Source organism: Peromyscus californicus, unplaced genomic scaffold, assembly GCF_007827085.1.
Source record: "Peromyscus californicus insignis strain IS unplaced genomic scaffold, ASM782708v3 Scaffold_16__1_contigs__length_79575227, whole genome shotgun sequence".
Classification (NCBI taxonomy): Eukaryota; Metazoa; Chordata; class Mammalia; order Rodentia; family Cricetidae; genus Peromyscus; species Peromyscus californicus.
In genome coordinates, this window is record NW_026294458.1 from 69,137,778 (window position 1) to 69,158,104 (window position 20,327).

The 20,327-nt window shown below is 39.8% G+C and overlaps 1 protein-coding gene across 8 annotated transcripts in view; it reads right to left on the reverse strand.

The window, feature by feature from the left end:
* Grik1 (glutamate ionotropic receptor kainate type subunit 1) overlaps positions 1-20,327 on the reverse strand; it is a 389,047-nt gene that overhangs the window by 51,477 nt on the left and 317,243 nt on the right. For 5 of the 8 annotated variants that reach the window (XM_052741096.1, XM_052741090.1, XM_052741088.1 and 2 more), the window contains 3 exons: positions 11,731-11,838; positions 9,425-9,469; positions 2,955-3,068 (listed from right to left, as the gene is read on the reverse strand). In XM_052741096.1, coding sequence (XP_052597056.1) covers positions 2,955-3,068; positions 9,425-9,469; positions 11,731-11,838 — 267 coding nt within the window. The remainder of the gene's footprint in view (positions 1-2,954; positions 3,069-9,424; positions 9,470-11,730; positions 11,839-20,327) is intronic. The other 3 variants (XM_052741089.1, XM_052741092.1, XM_052741095.1) reach the window with 1 other exon arrangement.

The window sequence follows — 20,327 nt, forward strand, 5'->3', positions numbered from 1 at the left end:
AGCTTCATTCCAAATTCAGTCTTACTTTCTCTATATACTGGTTGGCTGCTGGTGGCCGTGTCAGAAGAGCAGCAGATGGCAATTGAAGTTTGGGGTACCAGCCCACTAGGAGGAAAATCCCTGATGGATGAATCTCAGATAGGCAAGGCCCCAAGACCCCAGACCCCAGAATGTCTTTTGCTTCTGCTGTGCCCTTACATATTTGCTGCTACCATCTTTCTCTGGTATCTGGCATAGTGTGAATGGGTATGGGGAGATCCCCAGTGCCTGTAATGTAGTGTGTATATCATGCAAACTTTCCATTCTACTGGGTGTTTTTACCTGTGGACTATTATGAAAATAATTTCTTCCTACACTGTACTGTCTAATTGATAATAATTAATGTTAGTTTAAATAGAGTTTTAATGATTAAAAAATATAAAGAAGGAAGTGTCACACAACTCGATGCATGAGTTTCTATTGAAGTGTCATATAGAATGTATCTTAGGTTAATGATTAAGAAAAACAATTGAGTCCTGGTAGCCCAGGTAACTTAGAGTGCTTTAGCCTTAATGTTCACAGGTTTTGAAGTGCATCAAAACAGCTGAAACAAAGTTTTGAAAATAACTTAAAGTTAGACTGAGATGTTTTTGTTAAATAGCTTTGAGGTGAAAAACCCAAGAAAATAATCTAAAGTTTTAGAAAGGCACATAGTTGAGTGAGGAGCTCTTTAAGGTCAAGGAACAAGAACAAGGCAGCTTTTTTTTTTTTTTTTTTTGGCTAGGATTGGTTGATGATCAAAGGTGATGATTAATTCCTTGTGTCCATTTTTGCCCTCAGTCTCCTGATTTAAAGAAATTATTAAGGAAAGGTATGTACCCTAAAGATTTAAAGTAGAGCTGACTGATTATTTTTGATATATGAAAGTTTAGATTTGTGATTCCTTACAAGATTACCTTTCAAGACAAGTAATAAAGTGATTGGTCCTTTCTTTGTAACCACAAAACGCAGCCTGCCAGTAAAATAATATCTTGCTTGCTTACACTCTGTTAAACTATAACAAGTTGCTTGGGTATGAATGTATATGGATTCTTGGGATAATTTGTTTTTCACCTGTAATGTGTAAAATGTTTAATCATGTAAGGGATATGGAAAACATGCTGTTTTTTGCTTGTATTCATCCTAATCATTCATGTGAAAAACAGAATGTATCCACTTTGTAATTTTTATATTGCCTGAAAAATTTTGCTGGTGTATATAAGCTGTAAGGGAAAGAATAAAGCTAGAGTTAAAATGAGTTAGAAGGAAACCATCAAGAATGAGAGAGTAAGAAGGAATTAGAAGGAAAAGATCAAAAACAAAGATTGACAAAGATAAATCATCAAGAATGAGAGAATAAGAAAGAATAAAGATAGAATTAGAAGGAAAACTACAAGAATGAGAGAAGGAAATAACAAGGAAAATAAAGAATAGACAATATAAAAGAAGAATAAAGAAAAGGTCTGAAGGAGACCATCAAGAGAGTGTGTGAGTGTCTTTTCCCTTTACCACCTCAGATAGAAAAGTCTTAGTATGCATCGGCTCTGTGGATTCCCTTTCAACCCTGTGCTGCTGGGGGCTGGTCCCCCAGGGAGCAGTAGCTGGCTATTTCCAGGGTTTCTTATTTCATCAGTCCTATAGTCTTATTTGAAATCACCTTGAACCTCAAATATGATAATGCATTTCTTAGATGATTATATGATAAATCCCTTATCTTATGAGTAATGGCCATTTTCCTACCATGCATCTGTAAACTTGCTAATTCTCACTTGAGTAAATAAAGGTTTATTTTGTTTTATACAATTATAATAATCACTCTGCTGATGAGATGCCCTGTATGTTTAGGTTTCTCATCAAGTAAATTGACAGTTGGATCATGCAAATGCAATAGAGAATTGTTGCCCATAGGGGAGTTCCAGGACAGCCAATTCTACACACTGAACCTTGTCAAAACAAAATGAAACAAAACAGCCCCCCTCCAAACCTTATTTCCATAAGGTGGTTGCAGCAAAAGTAATGGCCAGAAGAAAGCACAAAACAAAACAAGAAAATAACAGATATACTTTTGATAATCATGTCTCACAAGGCAACTTCAAAGAAAAATAGCTCTAATACCAAGGACTGAATGAAATAAAGCAAAGCACGCCTTTAAATGCAGAGTTCAGAGTGCACTGTGACTACCTAGATCCCTTGGGAAAGGAAAGAGAGAGAAATTGGGGGGCTTGTGTACAGTGGCTAGCTGGCCATAAGACCAGAATGGCGATGGGACACATGTCTTTTGGAAATCAGTTAACACAAGGGTTATTTCCAGAGATAAGAGCCTGTGGAGAGGAGCCATTGGAGCGGGGAGTAAGAATGGAAATGCAGTGTGTTATTCAGGGACCTATTATACCAGGAAACTAGGGAAAAGCAGGGCAGAGAAGGGTGGGTATGTTGCCAGAGTCCAGAGAAGCTGGAACCTGGGTGCAGGGGAATTGACAGAGCAGGAAATATGCTATGGAAAGACACGGGGAAAAATTGATTGACAGCATAGGGAGGTCACAGAAAGCAATCTCTCTGTCGCCCTTTCCCCCAGCCACCCCCACTCCCACCCCCACCCCCGGCCGCTTCCGTGCCACTTCCCAAGTCTGTTGCTAGAGTCTCCTCTTGCTTGAAACCATCCAGCAATTCAGCAGGCAAAGAATAAGAAAGAGCCTCTGGGTGGGGTGGAGAGAGGGAAGAATAGACCTGGGATTCTGGTAAGATGAAAGTCTGTAGAGAGGTTTTGAGAGCTTATATTTCACTCCTTTAAGCATGTACAAATGTATGCTTTTAGTTTCCCAGTCTGAAAAATAGACTCATGCAGACAGAACTGCCAGCCTGAAAAAAGACAGTGGAAGGAGCCTTTCAGGTCTAGTGTGGGAGTGTAGATAAAAGGCCAGGGCTTCACAGCTTACCAGAATAGTGGTTACAATGAGTGTTCGGTTGGCCAGCGAATCCGTGATATTGTTGGACCTGTCTCTGTTGCCGTCTGTCATGTTCAGCCCACTGTTGGAGTTCCAAATCCCAATCTGCACAGAACACAGGGTATCAGAGGCTGCCAGTTGCCCACAACAGCACTTATGTTAAAACAGTGGTCCCACTACACCAGGAATGGAAACCAAAGCTTACACCCGGGGGCACCAGGGCATCACAGTGGAGGCTACTTGCTACAGGAGAGTGGCACAATAGAAGGATGAAGGTGTAGACAGAATCAGAAAAATTGGGGCTATTTAAGGCAGGTGCAGGAGACATTTTTATTTTATTTTATTTATTATTATTTTTTATTAAGGAATTTTTTTATTCATTTTACATATCAACCACAGATCCCCCTCTCTTCTCTCCTCCAGCCCCTCCAGCCTTCCCCCACAACCCACCCCCCATTCCCTCCTCCAACAAGTTATGGCCTCCCATGGGGAGTGAGCAGAGCCTGATATGTCTAGTAGAGGCAGGTCCAAGCCCCTCCCCCTGCATCAAGGCTGTGCAAAGTGTCCCGTCACGGGTAGTGGGCTCCAAAAGGTCCTCTCATGCACCAGGGACTGGGAAGCCTACAGAGGTAACCAAACCAAACTAGTGGGAACTCATGAACTTTATTTTACTTTCAATTAATTAACCAATTGTTTTGTTATTTGAGACAGAGTTTCTCTTTGAGACAAAGATTTCCCTTTGTAGACCATGCTAGCTTTAAACTCAGAGATCTGCTTGTCTCTGCCTCCCAAGTGTTGGGATTAAAGCTGTGTGTCACCACAATGGCTTGGAATTTTTGCTTTTAATTATTAAGCTCATTACTGGTTTTTTAAATTAAAACAATTAGTATAAATGACTATATCAGATTTTCCCAATGTAGTGCATTTGTTGAGCACCTACTTCCATGTCCAGCACAGCTGTAGGCATTGGACAACGTAGCACATAGTAGCAAACAAACACTCTTGTTACATTCTGCTGACATCAAACATCATGCCACTACACTGTTAATAGCAGTTCCTTGAAAATGGGTGATTACGGGGATGGAAAGGGCAGGGTGGGTGGTGGAGGGATCTGGAATTGGAAAAGGAAAGACAGATGGGAGAAATTACATAGATGAGAGGTTGACAAAATTCGGGACTCATGCTTACTGAGAAGCCAGTGCTGAGAGGGGTCCCTCTTATGCTTCCCAACAGGACCCAGTGCACACCGCCGTCTGAACACCTCATGTCTTTCATCATTACTACTTGCTTATCTCTGTTTTGTGTCCATTTGACCATGAACTCTTCCAGTAGGGAAATTTTATTTTTCATTGACTTTTATTTTTTCTATCAGAGACCCAGTGGTGATTATTGGCTCAATGACCCTTACAAAATGATGTCCTCTTATTTCTCCAGTGGCCTGGTCACTGCTAATGTGTTAGGACCTATAAGATACATGTTGATCATTCCTGATGCCCAAATTCAACATTCTCCAGCATCACCTGACCTTAGGAAATGTGTCAGAGTCAAAAAAGAGGTGCTAAAAAACTAAACCCCCCAAGAAGAGGGGGAGGAAAAGTAGGGGGAGCCAGAGGGGTGAAGGATACCCAGAGAACATGGCCCACAGAATCAACTAAGCAGGGCTTATGGGAGCTCACAGAGACTGAAGCAGAAATTGCTGAGCCTGAATGGGTCTGGGCTAAGTTCTTTGCGTATATGTTATGGTTGTTAGACTGGTGTTCTTGTGGGATCCCTAACAGTGGGAGTGGGGGCCTCTCTGACTCTTTGACTACTCTTGGGACCCTTTTCCTCTTACCGGATTGTTTTGGTCCAGCATTGGTGTGAGGGTTTGTGCTTAGTCTGATTGTAACTTGTGCCATATTCTGTTGATGTCCCTGGGAGGCCTGCTTTTTTTTTTCTGTGGGGCCAGGGGCAGGGAGGAGATGTGTGGTGGGTGGATATGAGAGAGAGGAGGGAGAAACTGGGAGGAGGAAAGTGGAGGAAGGGGAAGCTTCTGTTGGGATGTATTGTATGAGAGACGAATAAATAAAAATAATAATAAAGACTGTCTTCTAGCTGTCTGCGTAGGTATGTATGAAACGTTGCACATACATGACATGGAAGCAGGGATGATCTAGGGAGAAGCAAGGAGCCAGTGGGAGCATAAGACAATGGGAGATGAGACCAGAGTACACTTGTACACATGTATGAAAATACAATGAAACCCATTGTCCTCTGTGTTAACTCAAAGAATGAATACAAGATGAAATCTAAATTTCCAGTTCTTCAAACAGTATATGGAATATCACCAAATTTCTAGTTTAGGCTTGAGTCCTATCCCAAGAGATCTTCCTTGCCCATGAAAATATCTCAAAAATTAAAAATAAAATCTAGACTTTTCTCTTCTCAAGCAGTTCTGGTAAAGGGATACTCTACCCATGCATTGGTTTATTTCGCAGCTGAGATGACCCAGGAAAGAGCTAGAAAGTTGAGCTATTTGGCCCAGTCCTGTGCACACTTACTGTCAGCCTCAGGACAAGGAACGTGTTTGAAAGTCAGGTGGAAATAGCCAGGGAGTGGCTGTGTGACCTTAAATAGGGTGCTGATCTTTCTGGGTTCCTGCTCTCTGTGTTACAGGGATGGTGAGAAGAGCAGATGAGATGGTAGATGTGGAAGTACTTGCATACGTTAAGAGCTGCTCAATTAATCACACAAGTCATGTAAATGACTTCCACAGCAATTTCTTCAAGCTCACCTTGTGAAATAGTTTGCAATGGCTGGTGTTTTTTTTTTTTTTTTTTTTCCTTTAGGAAACGTGAAAGGAAATGAGCTATGAAAGTCAGGCATCTATGACTCTAGCATTTGGACGAGTTCACACTGATAGGGGAGATCTGCGCTTGACACCTAAACATCTTCCCTCGGTATGGGAACAGGCCTCTTTCTGCAGGAAGACACTCAGCTCAGTAGACAGCGCGTGGGCTGTGCAGAGAGACTTTTGTTTAGATCTTGACTTTGCAGTCTACCCGGTATGTGACCTGGGGCAGTAGATTGGGCCTTCTGTGCCTCAATTCTAATCACCAGCAAAAATGGAGAAGAAAATGCTTTTAAAGTTCTTTTTAAAGATTTATTTTTGTTTGTGTGTATGTATGTCTCTATGAATGTATGCCCAGTGTCTGGGACTGGAAGAGGGAGTCAAATTCCCTCAAGTTGGAGTTACAGGCAGTTGTGAGCATTTTGATGTTCATGCTGCGAACAGAACTCCAGCCCTCTGGAAGAGTAGTAAATGCTTTGAATTACTGAGGCATCTCTCTAGTTCACAAGAGCTTTTCTCTATTTTTTTTCCACAGTTAAACAAATTACCTATGCGAACATGCTAGGTTCTGCCTCTGCTTTCTCTGCTTTGATTAACTTCTGGAGCAACATTAGCTTGGCAGGTGTCTTTTTAGGGATACAAATTCTTTGAGGCAATTCTAGGAACTATAACGCATTCACACATTAATATAAACTATTTCAATCTCTCTCCTCCACACTAATCAGGGTTAATTTGTTGGACAAATGTAGAGACTGATGGGGGTGAGTAGAGCACTGGGTGTAGCAACTGTCTACAGAGAGGACATTAGGAGTCCGATGGGATATGAACCTCCACCTTTGGGAACCACTCAGTACTTTCAGGGCTTCTTGTGGTATATAATCAGTTAATGGGAGAGTGTCTGTTTCCCTTTGTGAGTCATTATCTTGGGAAATTGGACATACTCTTTTTAACCTTCCCTCCTCCAATGATTTTGAGGCAGAATGTTGGGTTTTGGAACTCACACATCAAGGTAAACAAGTTATCCATTCTTTCTTATCCAAAGCTATACTTTAGGTTTTATTGCATGAGAAGTGTGTATGTGTAAGGTGGGCCCCTTGGTACAATTTCAATTAAACATTGATATAGGCACTGAGGAGAATAGAATTCAGTTTTTAAGTAAGTATTAGAGAACATGCTTGTGACTTGAGCCACTTTTAAAGTCAGAGTGCATTTTAACTCTTATTCTCATTAATGTTAAGGGTGTGTTTAAATGATATTTTTTTCATCTTTAAAAATGGCATTATTGGATGCTGCTGTAATATTCTTTTCTAAAATAAAACCTAAAACTTTAGGTAAATATCCTCTCCCACTTTGCCTCTGGCTCTTCTTCCTTTTCCCAGCAGAGGCAGAGTGGTAAGTGAAGTGCTAAGAGACCATTGCTAGAATCCTGCCATTGACTCCCTCTCAAAGTCCCGAGAGCACAGATCTTCCTGTGTAAAATGAGGAAAAGGAGATGATTCTCCTGCCAGCTGTACTGCAGAAGAACCATTCCATAAGAACAAATCCAGTATGAGAATCAAGGAAAGGGCAGGCTGTTGTACTGGCTTTGCTTCTTAATTGAAATAAATGGGCAGGCTGTCAGCAAGCCAGTGTCTCCGACGAGCTGGGACTCTGTGATGCGCTGATGCATGCATGCTGGACAGAGCTGTGCATTTAACCAGATGCCCAGATGCTGGCCTTTCGACTGTGCTCTGCGACCAGGGAGGAGTGCCTCTACAAGGCAGAACTTCAATTTCCAGACTGTGAAGCAAACGCCGACAGCAGTAATTCACTGCTGAGAAGCCTTGGATGGGGAGCTCTTACATGTAGAGGAGAAACACTCAAATTGTCTGCTCTGCCTTCTCTCATTGTTTAAATTGGCATGGGGAAGCAGCCATTTGGTATCTGAGATGTATGTGTGAATGAATGTCCAGGGAGTATCGAGCCAACTTTTCAAAAGTGATGAAACAGGGTATTTAAGAGCGAGTCATTAGGATCTGTTTTCCAAACCTGGAGTCACAGGAACTGAACTGGCTGAATGAAATAACCAGGCATGTATGGGAAACAAAATTAAAAGTGTTTATGTTTTCTGTACCTTGAGGCTCCTTAGTGTGGGGGTGTCTTGCAAAGTTTACTCTCACCCTCACTTGTGAAGAATTTCAGGTGAGCTATCTGGTATTTTAGATAAAGTCCTGATGCTGAGGAAAGTTCTGGGCTATGGCTATGCCAGAGCAAACTCTTCTCTTAAAGACAGAATCTGCTTAGGGAAGTGCAACTTGTTTGTCGGGTTTGACTGAGTCCCTGGGCTGGAGTGCCATTACTGAGAATAGTAGATGAACCATGACCCCCATTCAGCTGATAATGTGAGCAATGAAGGGTTAGAAGAGAAGATGAGGAAGGAAGTCATGGACTAGCAAGGTGAAGTTGTTACAACATCCTTAAGATGTGGATGCACCTGGTACAGTGTAGTGGTGCCTCTAGGACTGTCCCTCTCCCTTGAGTTTAATTTCAGAGACTAGACTCTATCCCATAGAGTATTTAGTTTAAATTAATTCAGCATTGCATAAAGTGCCAGGAGTCTTAAGCAATAAGCTGCTTTCAGAGTGGTAGGTAGATACATCCATTTACTCCCAGTGAGGAACCTAGTTCACCTCTGATGGGCATTTTGCAACTTGGTTCATTGATAAAGCAATTTATTAAGCCCATGATTTTTAATATTTAAAAGGACATTTCTGAGATCATCTACTGAGTTCTACCAAGGGGATGATGAGATTTTTGGCTACTTGTAGAAGATGTTTACACTTTCTGTGACTCAGCCAATCATTTGAAAGGTGGAAGTGAGACTGACAAACTGCTCAAGCTGAACAACCTGAAGCCATTTAAAGTCCATCCATCAATCAAGAGAAATTTTAGCAACTGGTTTTAGACAGAGTAAGAGAGGGAAAAAAGAGAGAGGTGGGAGCGAGGAGAAAGAATGGAGACATTTTCTCCAGGAGAGTCTTTCTGGGTCTAACATCTGCTTATGTAAATCTATGCACAGTCACTGGCAACATGATCTTGTACAATAAACTATGAAATAGTGGGTGCTAAAATTCCCAAGATAATCTCATTTCCCTTCAAAAGTTTTCTGATGATTTGTCCTCTGGAAACTAGTTCTAAAATAAATTTCAAGCCTATGCTCTGGCAAAACAAAGAGCTCATAAGGAAGGGGAGTTTCTGAAAATGGCCCATATTTCCCGGTGGTGACATTGAAGGAAGTGCCCTTGCCTGTCTGACTAGTCTGATGGATCAAATCTATTGTTTTCATTCCCCTTGGGGGAAATATTCCGTGGTTTGAGAAGATCTATAAATGGGCCCCTGTGTATGTTCATTCCTGTTACCTGCTCCCAGTAGAAAAACTAACCTAGGGGGAATATTTACCCACCCATCACTCATTAACCCACCACATGTCTACTTGCAATTCCTGATAATGCTGAGAGTGAACACACTCTGCGTCCCACTTCTGTGGAGTCTCACCCCTAGTCTGCAGCTGGTAAGCTGCTGGTTTTGTAAGACTGGCAGGGTGCAGCCACCCCATCCCCAAGTGTCCTGTTGTTGTTATCAGGGTACAAACCTTCTTCCACACTTTATACAAGTGCTTAGACACTTCACCAGCAGCCTTGGTTTTTCAGAGGGAAAAATAAAAACACACTTAATTAAAATGCAGCATGGAACCCATGAAGTACATAGAGTGCATTGCACTCCTCACCTGTTGTTTGGAATTTTGCATTTTAATTCATATAAAGACCAACAATAGGTACAACAAGGAAAGGAAAATGGAGGCTGGGTACCACAGAAGTTTCGTGCTCCTTTCACACAATAGAAAGTAATTAAAGCACCTTTGAATGTTTACAGGTATGCTGCAGGGTTAAAGGATATTCATCATGCTTTAAGAGAGTTGTTGAAGGAATTCATGATAAAAATCAGCCATTCATTCAGTACACACACACACACACACACACACACACACACACACACGCTTTCTAAACGACATGGATAAATATGTTGAATGATGTATCCTTTGATTATGAGTTTGCAGACAGTAGAAAGCTGGGTGCAAGTGATGGATGGACTTTTGGTAATGGTTCGCCTGTGAGCCCAGAGAAGCTGGCATGGAAAGTGTGGGCATGTCTTCCCTTGGCTCTCGAGGGACATGTGTTAGCTTCCCCCATTGCCTTCAAGGCTCAACCAGCAATCTCAGGAACTGAGCCCAAGTCACCTGAAGAAAAAAGTTATTGCAAACATTGAATAGATAAGAAACAAATAGAAAATACTTTCATCTAATTTGCTTTTGCTTTTAATAGAAAAACACCAGTAGAATGTGCATAATATTGCTGTGTATATAAATAACTGTGGAGACATCACAATAGTTCCATCTCTCTTATCACCTGTCTGAGCCAAGAAAAATATTTCCTTAACTGCATTACTTCTCCCCAAAAGGAAAAAAAGGCAGAATGGAATGGGCCTAGAGGAAACATATATTCTTTTAAATAACCACAAGCTTTTAGGTTACAATGAACGTTCTTTTCTGTTCCTTCTGGCCCAAATATGCAATTATGGAGGGCAGGTGGATGCTTAGTTCTCTGTTAAACCAGCAGAGGAACACAGCAGGGTAAAGATGATCAAACCCGTGAGAGAAAGAGAGAGAGAGAGAGAGAGAGAGAGAGAGAGAGAGAGAGAGAGAGAGAGAGAGAAAAAGACCGAACTGGGGCGAGGGGAGTAAGCAGGATTTTTGAAATGGGAACCCCACACGCACGTACTCTCAAAGTTGTGAGCTGATTGTTTTTCTCAAACATATCAACACCCGTGATAGCCTTCTACAACATCCAGACTAATTAATCCTTGTTTCAATTAATGGTGCGTGGGGCTGGGATGTGAGGGGAGAAGGGAGTTAGAATACGCCAAGGGAGAATTGTGTCCCAGTAAATGAAAACAATGAAACAGACATGAAAACCTTACCTTGCTTTAAAAATAAGCTCAACTATTTGAAATCAAACAAGCAATAAGCTGTTTCAAAGGGCCCTTTTATACTGAGTACCAGGCTTTGTGTGTTAGTCACCACCATCTGAAAATGAACTGGTTTATGGAGTTCCGATGTCCAGGTGACTGCTTTGGGCTTTCAAAATCTGTTGTTCTTTAGGGCTCTGAAGGCAAATCCTCAAACTATAAATGCTGATTGCAACTTGTGGACATAGAAATTAAATTGAATTCAGAAAATATATCGAGCAGCTAAATTCTTTTATCCTTATTACTTAACAGTTTACCTTTGTGTTAGTCTAAATAATAACTAAAATAAAAGTCCAAACTTTGAAATTGAGGCTGCCAACTAAAATGATCCTAAAGTGAGAATCCAGCATTAAAATTAATTTTTTTTTAGCATTTGTCCTAAACTAAGGATGCAATGTTAATTTGCTCCAGTAAGCCTTTTCTATACTATTTTATTCCATCCCTCTGTCACCAATCTCAAAATAGAGTTCAGCTAAAATTAATTTCTGAGTAACCCTTGGATGCTTTACCATAGATAAACTAGATGCAATTTCCACAGTTCCAAGTCTAAACCCAACTTTGTAAAATCTTTGAGAAACTGGCCTAAGAATGCCAGTGCACAAGGTTATGTAGGCAGCAATACATATTTGCTTTATAGACCAAGCATTGATGAACATTAGTTAATGCTATTAGTTCCACATGTAATTTGAGAATCTATCCCATCCATGCCTACCTTCCAATGTGAGAGAATGATCTAGAATGCGGGATGCTAAGGAGTATGCTAAGAAAGTCATTTTATCATTCTCCCACTTGTCTGTGCCATTTAGGTAAAACACATGAACAGTGCCCTTTCGTGAGTCTATTGGTGACTTTATTCATCATCAAGGAAGTTACCTTTTCAGTTCCTTCCTCTTTGAGACTGATAATGTCCAGGTCAAAATCCTTTCTCAAGCCATCGGTCTTATTAAAGGTGATACGCCCAGTCAAGCCATCCCATCGAGCCTGAGGACAGTTAGAGTACAGTGTTATTACTTAACAGTTATCATAATCGCAGGCCCATCAACAGTGCAATGCCTCAGATTCATCCCAGTATCCAGTTACTCGGCTGCATCGTGATTCTAACCATTGCTTTGGTTCACTGACTTGAAAGTGGAGCACTTCACTGTTTTATTAGTTCTCATTTATTGTATCAGCCCTAACATTTAAACACAGTCAGTCTTGTAATAGTGGCAATCTAAATGGAGAGGAAGAAAAGAGTCACTCTAAAATCATCTGTTCATGGAATAAAAGAGTCCAAGAAGTCATAGCATTCTGTTTTCCAAGGTCAATTTGAACCCCCTTCAAGCTACTGCCAAAGGGAAGTGCCTCCTACCTCTTTCCTCCTCTGTGAAAAAGATATGGACACATGATACATCATTGACATTATTGGATGTTTGGAGTATTCATAATTTATATCTCTTTGTATTTTGGTATTTTAGTTTCTTATGGCTACTATAGCCCATAGAAACAACCAATGACACATGTAAGGGAGACTAACTTTTGTGTGTACCTGGGCACTGCCTGGCATCATAGTCCCCTACCCCATAACATATCAATTTTTATTTTTGTGCTGCAGTCACCACTTTTTTATTTTTAAGCCAAAGGCTGGCTTTGTGGAAATAAAAGCTACAAAATTAGCTGTGGTGTTGAAGTTACTTCCAATGCCTAGCATCCAAGGACAATTTATCTAAAGCGTTGGTTCAGTTGAAATCTCTACTGTGTTAAGGGTTGGGATTAAGTTCACTGTAGACAATGAGCAGTCTTACCCCACCTCCAGATCTGTTTGGAAGAAGGTAGTTATTTTCATTAAGTTCTACACAGTTTTGGGAAAGCTTTTTCCTGGAGGCGGCTTTTCTGTTATGGAGGTCATGTTGTGAATCAATTTAGCCCATTGTGCAGAATTTACGGGACTCTCTGAAAATGTAAAGAACCGGTAGCATTTACCTCTTGCTGTAGCATATAGCTTGTAGCATGGTCTTAAAACCCAGTTTAGAAATCCAATTTTATTTCTATAGAGTTGCCTATTGTGTTGCTTTGTTTGGATTCTGTTGCATTAGCTTTATTCTTGTTCCAATCACCGCGGCTGAGTAATTTCCACTTCTTGCTTTCCCCCCTGCACATCCAAGTGGCAGAAAAGTTCCCTTTTCATGTTCTGACAATGGCTCCTTCCCTGCCTTAGATATCAACAAAGACTCCCTGCCTGGGCTTTTACCGAGCTGTATCTCTTGACCTTCAAAGTCAGCGTTGCCAACATTACACACGGCTACCTGCCTCCTATCCCTAGATAAGTTGTATTTGTATTTGGACTTTTGGACTAATTGCTGCTAAGCATTTATTAATCACCAATTTAACTATTGATCAAGGTGAACATATAATTTTTGTATGCCATAAATAAGACCCATAAGGAACCCACATTCTGAATCAGGGCTGAACCATGTACAATTTAGATAATGACATACAATTATATTCTTCATAATCATAATTTGCTTGCCTTATGTAGATGCATTGCTGAGGGCACAATTACAGTATACTTAACTGAAAACAATACTTATATAATTGTCCCTATTTTAGGAGATAGCTTTAATATCTACCCTGTTAGAGATCTTTAGACAATTACCACTTAATACCAACTAAGTCAAATAATGTGATTGCTTTATTTTCCTTTGGGCATTCCATCTAATGGACAAAAATAATAAGAATCAGGAACTCAGAGAAGAACGAAAAATGTTTCATTAGCCATTATGACTTATTGTATGTCTTTTCTCAAGAAATTATTAGTTGTTATAAATATATATGTAATATATACATGTATATATGTGTTTGGTATGTAAATGTCTAACACCCAATTCTAGGTTCTTAGAGTAGACAATTATAAATACCAACTTATTAAAATGACTTCTTTACTCATTTTTTCTAAAGGTAATTTAAATATGTAAAGGATACTAAACCCTTCCTTAAAATTTCCCCTGACACACCATTTTCATTTGCTATGGTGAATATCTTGTCTCCCATAGAAAGACAGATACTTAGTTGAGAGTAGAGTGTCTTCTTGTAGGGAACATGGACTATTAAGAACAGTAGTTTCCAACATTTTTTTCCTTTGAATGTTAGAAGCAATTATTTTTCTGAGGATTTGAAATAGAAGGCTCATGGAGATCCCAAAGGTGAACTTCCATCATTAAATTAAAGAAAGAAAATACATCCTCTGTCTCAAACCCCTCATTGATGGTATCACCAGGCCTGGTAAGAAGTCATTTCTACATGACTATTGTATGCATTACTAAAACTTCACTGGAATTTGAAACTAAGCCAAAAAATTGATATGATTTGAATTAATGCTGAGGAGAAATGATATTTTTTAGTTTACTATTATATAGTGTCCATAGTTGCATGTTAATTTGTAGGTGCTCTATGTAATAAATCAGTTGTGTACAAAAGTTATCACTTCACTACTCCATAGGACATTAGTAACCTTTGCCTTCCTGGAAGCTTCTGAAGCAGCTAGTTCTCTGCCATCCTGCTGGTTCACATGCAACTGACGTAAAATTATGTACTCTGCTAGAGACTGTCCTATGAAGCCACTCAAATATCCTTACCCATAATATCTTATGAGGGTATCTAATAGCTTCCTGATTAGATTTGATGCCTTCTCCACAGGAGGAAATGCTTGCTTAGTATTATATATCTGGCCAAGAACTTATGTCTGGGAAGTTCATAGGCCCCAGAGGTAAATCTACTATTATTTTGCTAAATGGACATAGTATCAACTTTCCTCTAAATTCAGATCTCTGTATCCATATTTAGTGCATCTCTCAGACCTCATCAGGGAATTCTTTGTGCAGCAGATGGTAGTTAACGTAGAACCTCCTAAGTGGTTCAAGTACAGAGAGTAAGTGATGGTGGATTGCTCAGTCATAATTGGGACACTAGTATCATATCTTCTCCTCTCGAAGCTCAGGAAACATTTTGGAAGAGAGAGCAGAAAGATTTTAAGAGCTGGAGTTTGGCCAGGGATGTGGTGTTGTGAAATAATGTTTTCTGCACACGACAGGACTGATATATTTATAATCCCACAGCAGCTCTGGTTGCATGCCAAGACCTGTCCAAGATGAAGCCAGTCAATATTCTGGCATAGAAAGGAGAAGGGTTCATGAAGCCCAACCCTTAGCTGAGGAGCTATTACAGCTGATGGCTAGCCATGGGAGGAGGAGGAAGAGTCTGTTTTCATCAAGGGTACCACTGCTGGTTGGTCATCCATGCTAAAATGGATAGCCCCACACTCATGGGTGTATGGTAAGCACCAGCTGGGCTTGGTGGGTTAATTTCTTTAAAAATGTCATAAAATTTGGAGGGGAGAGGGACTAGATTTAGGAGGAAGTATGGGGAGAATATACAGATGACTATGATCAAAATACATTATATGTGTATATGGCATTCTCAAGAGTATTAGTAAAATACATTTAAAAGTATCACATAAATTGTTACCTTAGAATCATTTTGATAGCATGGAATTGTTTCTTAAAAATTAGCTAATAAAGTATTGTATGCCTTTCCTTTAATTCTTTTGGTGTGAATTACATAGTTCAAATACAATAATTTTTTATTTTTTCTCATGGACAGGAAAGTTTGATTGTCATACATTTCTTACACCGGTTCACTGATTAGATTGGCTAGCATTGCCACACAATACCAAAAACAAAGACATGAACTTACTTATGCAATCTACTGAGTTAGAATTAGGACAGAATTTTATATCAATACTAATTCTACTCTGTGACAGATCCTTTTAAACTTAATTTTCATGTTTCTGATTGATCAGCAGACCTTGAGATATGATTAAATAACGTTTATTTGTGGATCATTGTTGGCTATCTGGATAATCATTCAGTAAAATATGCTGACAAGTTTATTTTCATGTGCACATGCAGCCTCACGCAGCTGATGTACATTTATTTATTTATTTATTTTTTTGTTATAAAATAAGATGCTGCCTTGGGTCATGTTATTTCACATGCTTATTTTTTCTTACTTTCAGGAAGTCATTAAAGGCTTGTGTGCATCAAGGGAGTTGTGTTGTGTACACTCATGTATGTAAGATGATGAATGAGCTGAACTTTCAAGGGTGAAAAGATAGACTACATTCCAGATCATGAACAAACGCAGGTAATGAAAGAGCATGAGTATGGGTAGGACACGGAATTTGAGGGAATGGAGTATTGGGACCTTAAAGTTGAATACCTGTACACAAACCTAAGTAGATGCTAAGAAATGTACTGAATTTTAGCAAAACTTGTATAGTATTTACAGTTTTATTAATAAGATGAACAATTTAAGGGTTTTTTGTGGTATTTTCTCACAAATATTCTAAAATATGAAATTTGAATTTATCCCCTTTCAAAAATGATGATTGATCTTAGAGTATCTTTCTGCTCTTAATGAGAATACATAAAAATTAGTGACTTACCTTCCTTGTAATCTATTCTAACAGGATTCCATTCCCACTCCATTCCACCATCCAGTGGTTTCAACTTTATTCTCTTTCTTGTTTGAGAATGCAGTATGGAAACTGCTTTTGACAATGAATGTGAATCTCAGCGACTCAGGGAAAGATGGGGCCAGATGCTCTGACCTCCTGTTAAGCTGGGTGCTTATTGGTACAGTCCAGCTTTGATACTTAAGGTAACATCATTTTGACAGATGTTATCATATTATATAAGCATATATACATACATGGTCTACTATTGGGCCATATATGGGGAAACTTTGGTGATGTATCACTACTGTGATATTTGAGAACAAATCTCATTCAATCAAAGACAGCAAACCTATTGTCAAGGACCAAGTGTTCAAATAGGGAACTAAGGTCTAGAAAACCACTTCAAGGATCTGTTCTCTCATTTGCTCTATGGTTTGCAGGATTCCAGGCTTATCAGTGGTAAGGAAAGTATTTTTCTGGCAAGCCAGGAAATCTCTCAGATGTTCAGAACCTTGAAGAAACCTAAACTCACCAAACTGTATAGAAATGCATAGGGATACTATACTGATACAGTTCTTGAACTGTTGTAATATACTTGTATGATTGAATGAATAATATTGTCCCTCTTCCAACACCCATGTGTTAATCCTGTATGCTAGATTATGTCAAAGAGTTATGATATGACCAAGGTAAGAATGTTAACATGGAAAGTTCACCTGGATTTTCTGACTCTGCCCCGTATAACCACAAAGATATGTATAAGAAGGGCCCAGGAGGGGCTCGGCCAATACAAGATGAAGTGATAACACTTACAGAAGTCAGAGAGAGATTTGGAAGATGCTACATCATTGGCTTTGAAGTCAGAGGCAAATCTCTACAAGATGGGGCTTAGAGAATGTCTCCCAAAGCAGGGAAAGGTGAAGGAATTTAATTTTCTTTATAGCCCCCAGAAGAAATCACGCTTCCAACCCTCGACTTTGGCTCCATGAGACATGTGTCAGATTCCTGACTGCCAGAATCATAAGAGAATTAAGTTGTGTAGCTCTGAGATGGTTTGGTGGGTAAGGCACTTACAACCAAGCCCAACACTTGAGTTCAAAGCCTGGGGGAAAACATGCTAAAAGGAGAGAACAACTAAAGTCTTGTGTCCTGTGGCCTCCACATGCACTCTGGGGCAAGTGAGTGCCTTTAGAAACGCACATACACACACTCACAGCACACTCACTCATGCAGACACTCACACACATCACACTCACTCTCACACACACTCACAATACACTCACACATACACACACTCACACACATGCCACTCATACACACTCACATACACACAGATAAATAAATATGTATAAGGATAATCTTGAGTTACATTACACCAAAGAGTTTGTGATAATGTATTTAAACATCAACAGGACCTTTAAACTCCTTGTAATAAAAGAGTCAGTAAAAATAACAAAAATCATTTCTGGAGAAGAGAGACCTGAATGTAAAGCCAAATGCTAACTTGGAAATTTCTCATAGACATTATTTTGTGAACTCAGTATCTGCTTGAGGCAGTGGCTCTGACTTTGCCACCTAGACTCTAGTAGCCTATGTAGTTAATTAACACCTTCTTGGCCCTCATGTAAATTAATCAAGTCCAAATTGAGTGACAAGAGACTTTCTGCAATATGAATAGTCTTCTGCCATTATTTATGATGTAACCACAGACTAGTGAATTACCTAAATCTTGAAAATAAAACAAAAGGATGACTCTGTGTTCTCCCAGTGCCCCATGGGATCACTAACAGCCCTGTGTATGAACGATTTAATTCTAGAGGCTTCTACTTTTGTTGTTGTATTATTTTATGTTGTTGAGGATCCAGACTATGAAATTACATGTTAGCTAATAAATTTTTTTTTGTCCAACAGAAATGCAAGTAATTTCATGACTTTTAAAGGTTGCCCTGTAGTGCAAGAACATGTTTTTTACTCCAGCTCCACAGGATCATTTCAGACCTCTTTTGGTGGAGATGCTGTTACCATTGCTCCCCGGTGAGCCAGCTTTAGTGTCTGGGTGCTCCCATCACTAAGAAGATTTGGGTTGTCTCTTCACTTTGGATTTGCCTGAGAATCATACTGATAACTTTGGAAGATGTGAAGGAATGTACATGTGCTATCTCATGCGACCTTTATAGTAGCTGAGGTGGTACCTCATGTCATCCCAGGTTCTTCAAGGGGACAAATCCTACAGTCAGTACCAATCCCTTGAGGATCCAGAGACAGACGGCCTTGTAATTTCCCTGTCACACTGCCTCCCCAAGGTGAGGTCATGAGAAAACCACAGGACAAGGCTCCTTTCCTCCCTTTATACTGTGACTTTGGACTTTGCATATATCATGAGGAGAGCGTATACTCCAACCCCAAACAAAAGAAGAAATAAAAGGATGTTTGTAAATCATCACTACAATCCTGAATTTCACTGGCTCAGTGGCTTGTTTCCTATCTGAGTTGCCCACATAGACTCATCTTATCTCTCAAGGAATCACTCAGAGGGAAAAGAAAACTTACATTCTGGCTTCTAGGATCCCACTTCTTTGCTTTGTCTAGCACAGAGCAGCCTGTCCTCAAAGTCAAGGCTGCAAAGCTGGATGGAGTTTTCTGCAGGAAGAGAATCAAAGGGAAGCACTCTAGGGCGGCCCTTTCCCTTTGGGTCTTGAGTCAGGAAACCTGGAATTCAGTACAGGATTCCAACGGCCACTGAAAAGGGAAATTCTTGAAAAGAAGTTCTGAACTCTTGGACTTGCATGCCCTCGTGGTTGAAGTGCTTCTGATTTGCTGCCAGACTGCCTCTCAGTGCCATCATAACCCCTTCTGTTCACCAACCACTGGGTAAAATGGGGCTCATGACAGACTTGCTCTCTGGGATTTTGGGTTTTTGAATCGTGTGTGTTCAGTTGAGAGACTTTTTACCATAAACACTGGTGGCTTTTGCTGACTTAAAATTTTAATTGTAAGGCTGCAAAGCACATTTTAAAGTTCTTTCTTGTCACACAAGCCTATTCCCATTCAAATGTCTTCTGTATATCCCCCACACAGTCTTCCCTCCCCTGCCTTTATTTTGACAAGTTCAAAATAGCTTCTTTTCTTTTATTCTGAGATGTCAATATTGCCTTGACTTTTGCAAGGCACACTGGATCCATGATATGACAGAATAATTTAAAAAAGCTAAAGGGAAAATTAGGAAAATTTCAGGTAAAAGCAGGAGGATTTTGTAACCCAATAAATAGATAAACTTCTATTGGCTTCAATTCTGACAATTCCAACCACACTGCATCGAGAAATTAAAAATCAACAACAACAAAGCCACTAGAAGACAGCTAATTAATTGTCACATATTGCTCACAAACAAAGCTTTGTCATAAACTTGGCATTATAAACAAGGTATTTTTCAATGTAACAACAGCGTTTATTTTTTGGGGGGGAATTTGACTTTGGTATCAAACGATGTGAGTTCAAATTTTGACCCTTATTTTGATTAGCTAGTGGCTCTGGGCAAATTGCTTCGATCTTCATTTGTAAAAATGAGTACTATCTTCACCTAGATATTATAAAGATAAAAATATGTAATGCTTCAAAATCTTAACAAAGGATTATTGTCTTGGAAGCTGAATAGAAAACCAGTTTGCTTATTTTCTCTTTGCTTGTTTGCTCCTTGCTGATGTCTGATTACTCATACAGAAGCTCACAGTGAACTTTGTTCCATCTCCAAGACTTTTTCATGCTGCTCATTAGCAAAATGCAGAGGGCCCTTCCAGACCATCAATTATGTTAACAGAGGGACTCCCATCTTTAAATGAGCATGTCATATGCACTTGTTTGAGGTGGAATCCAAGGATCTGGAGCTTCTTTACAAGTGTTTTAGTTCAGTTTAATGAAGATGGTTCTCACAGCACACATTGAGGATCACTGAAATATGACGTGAAGCTTGGCAACT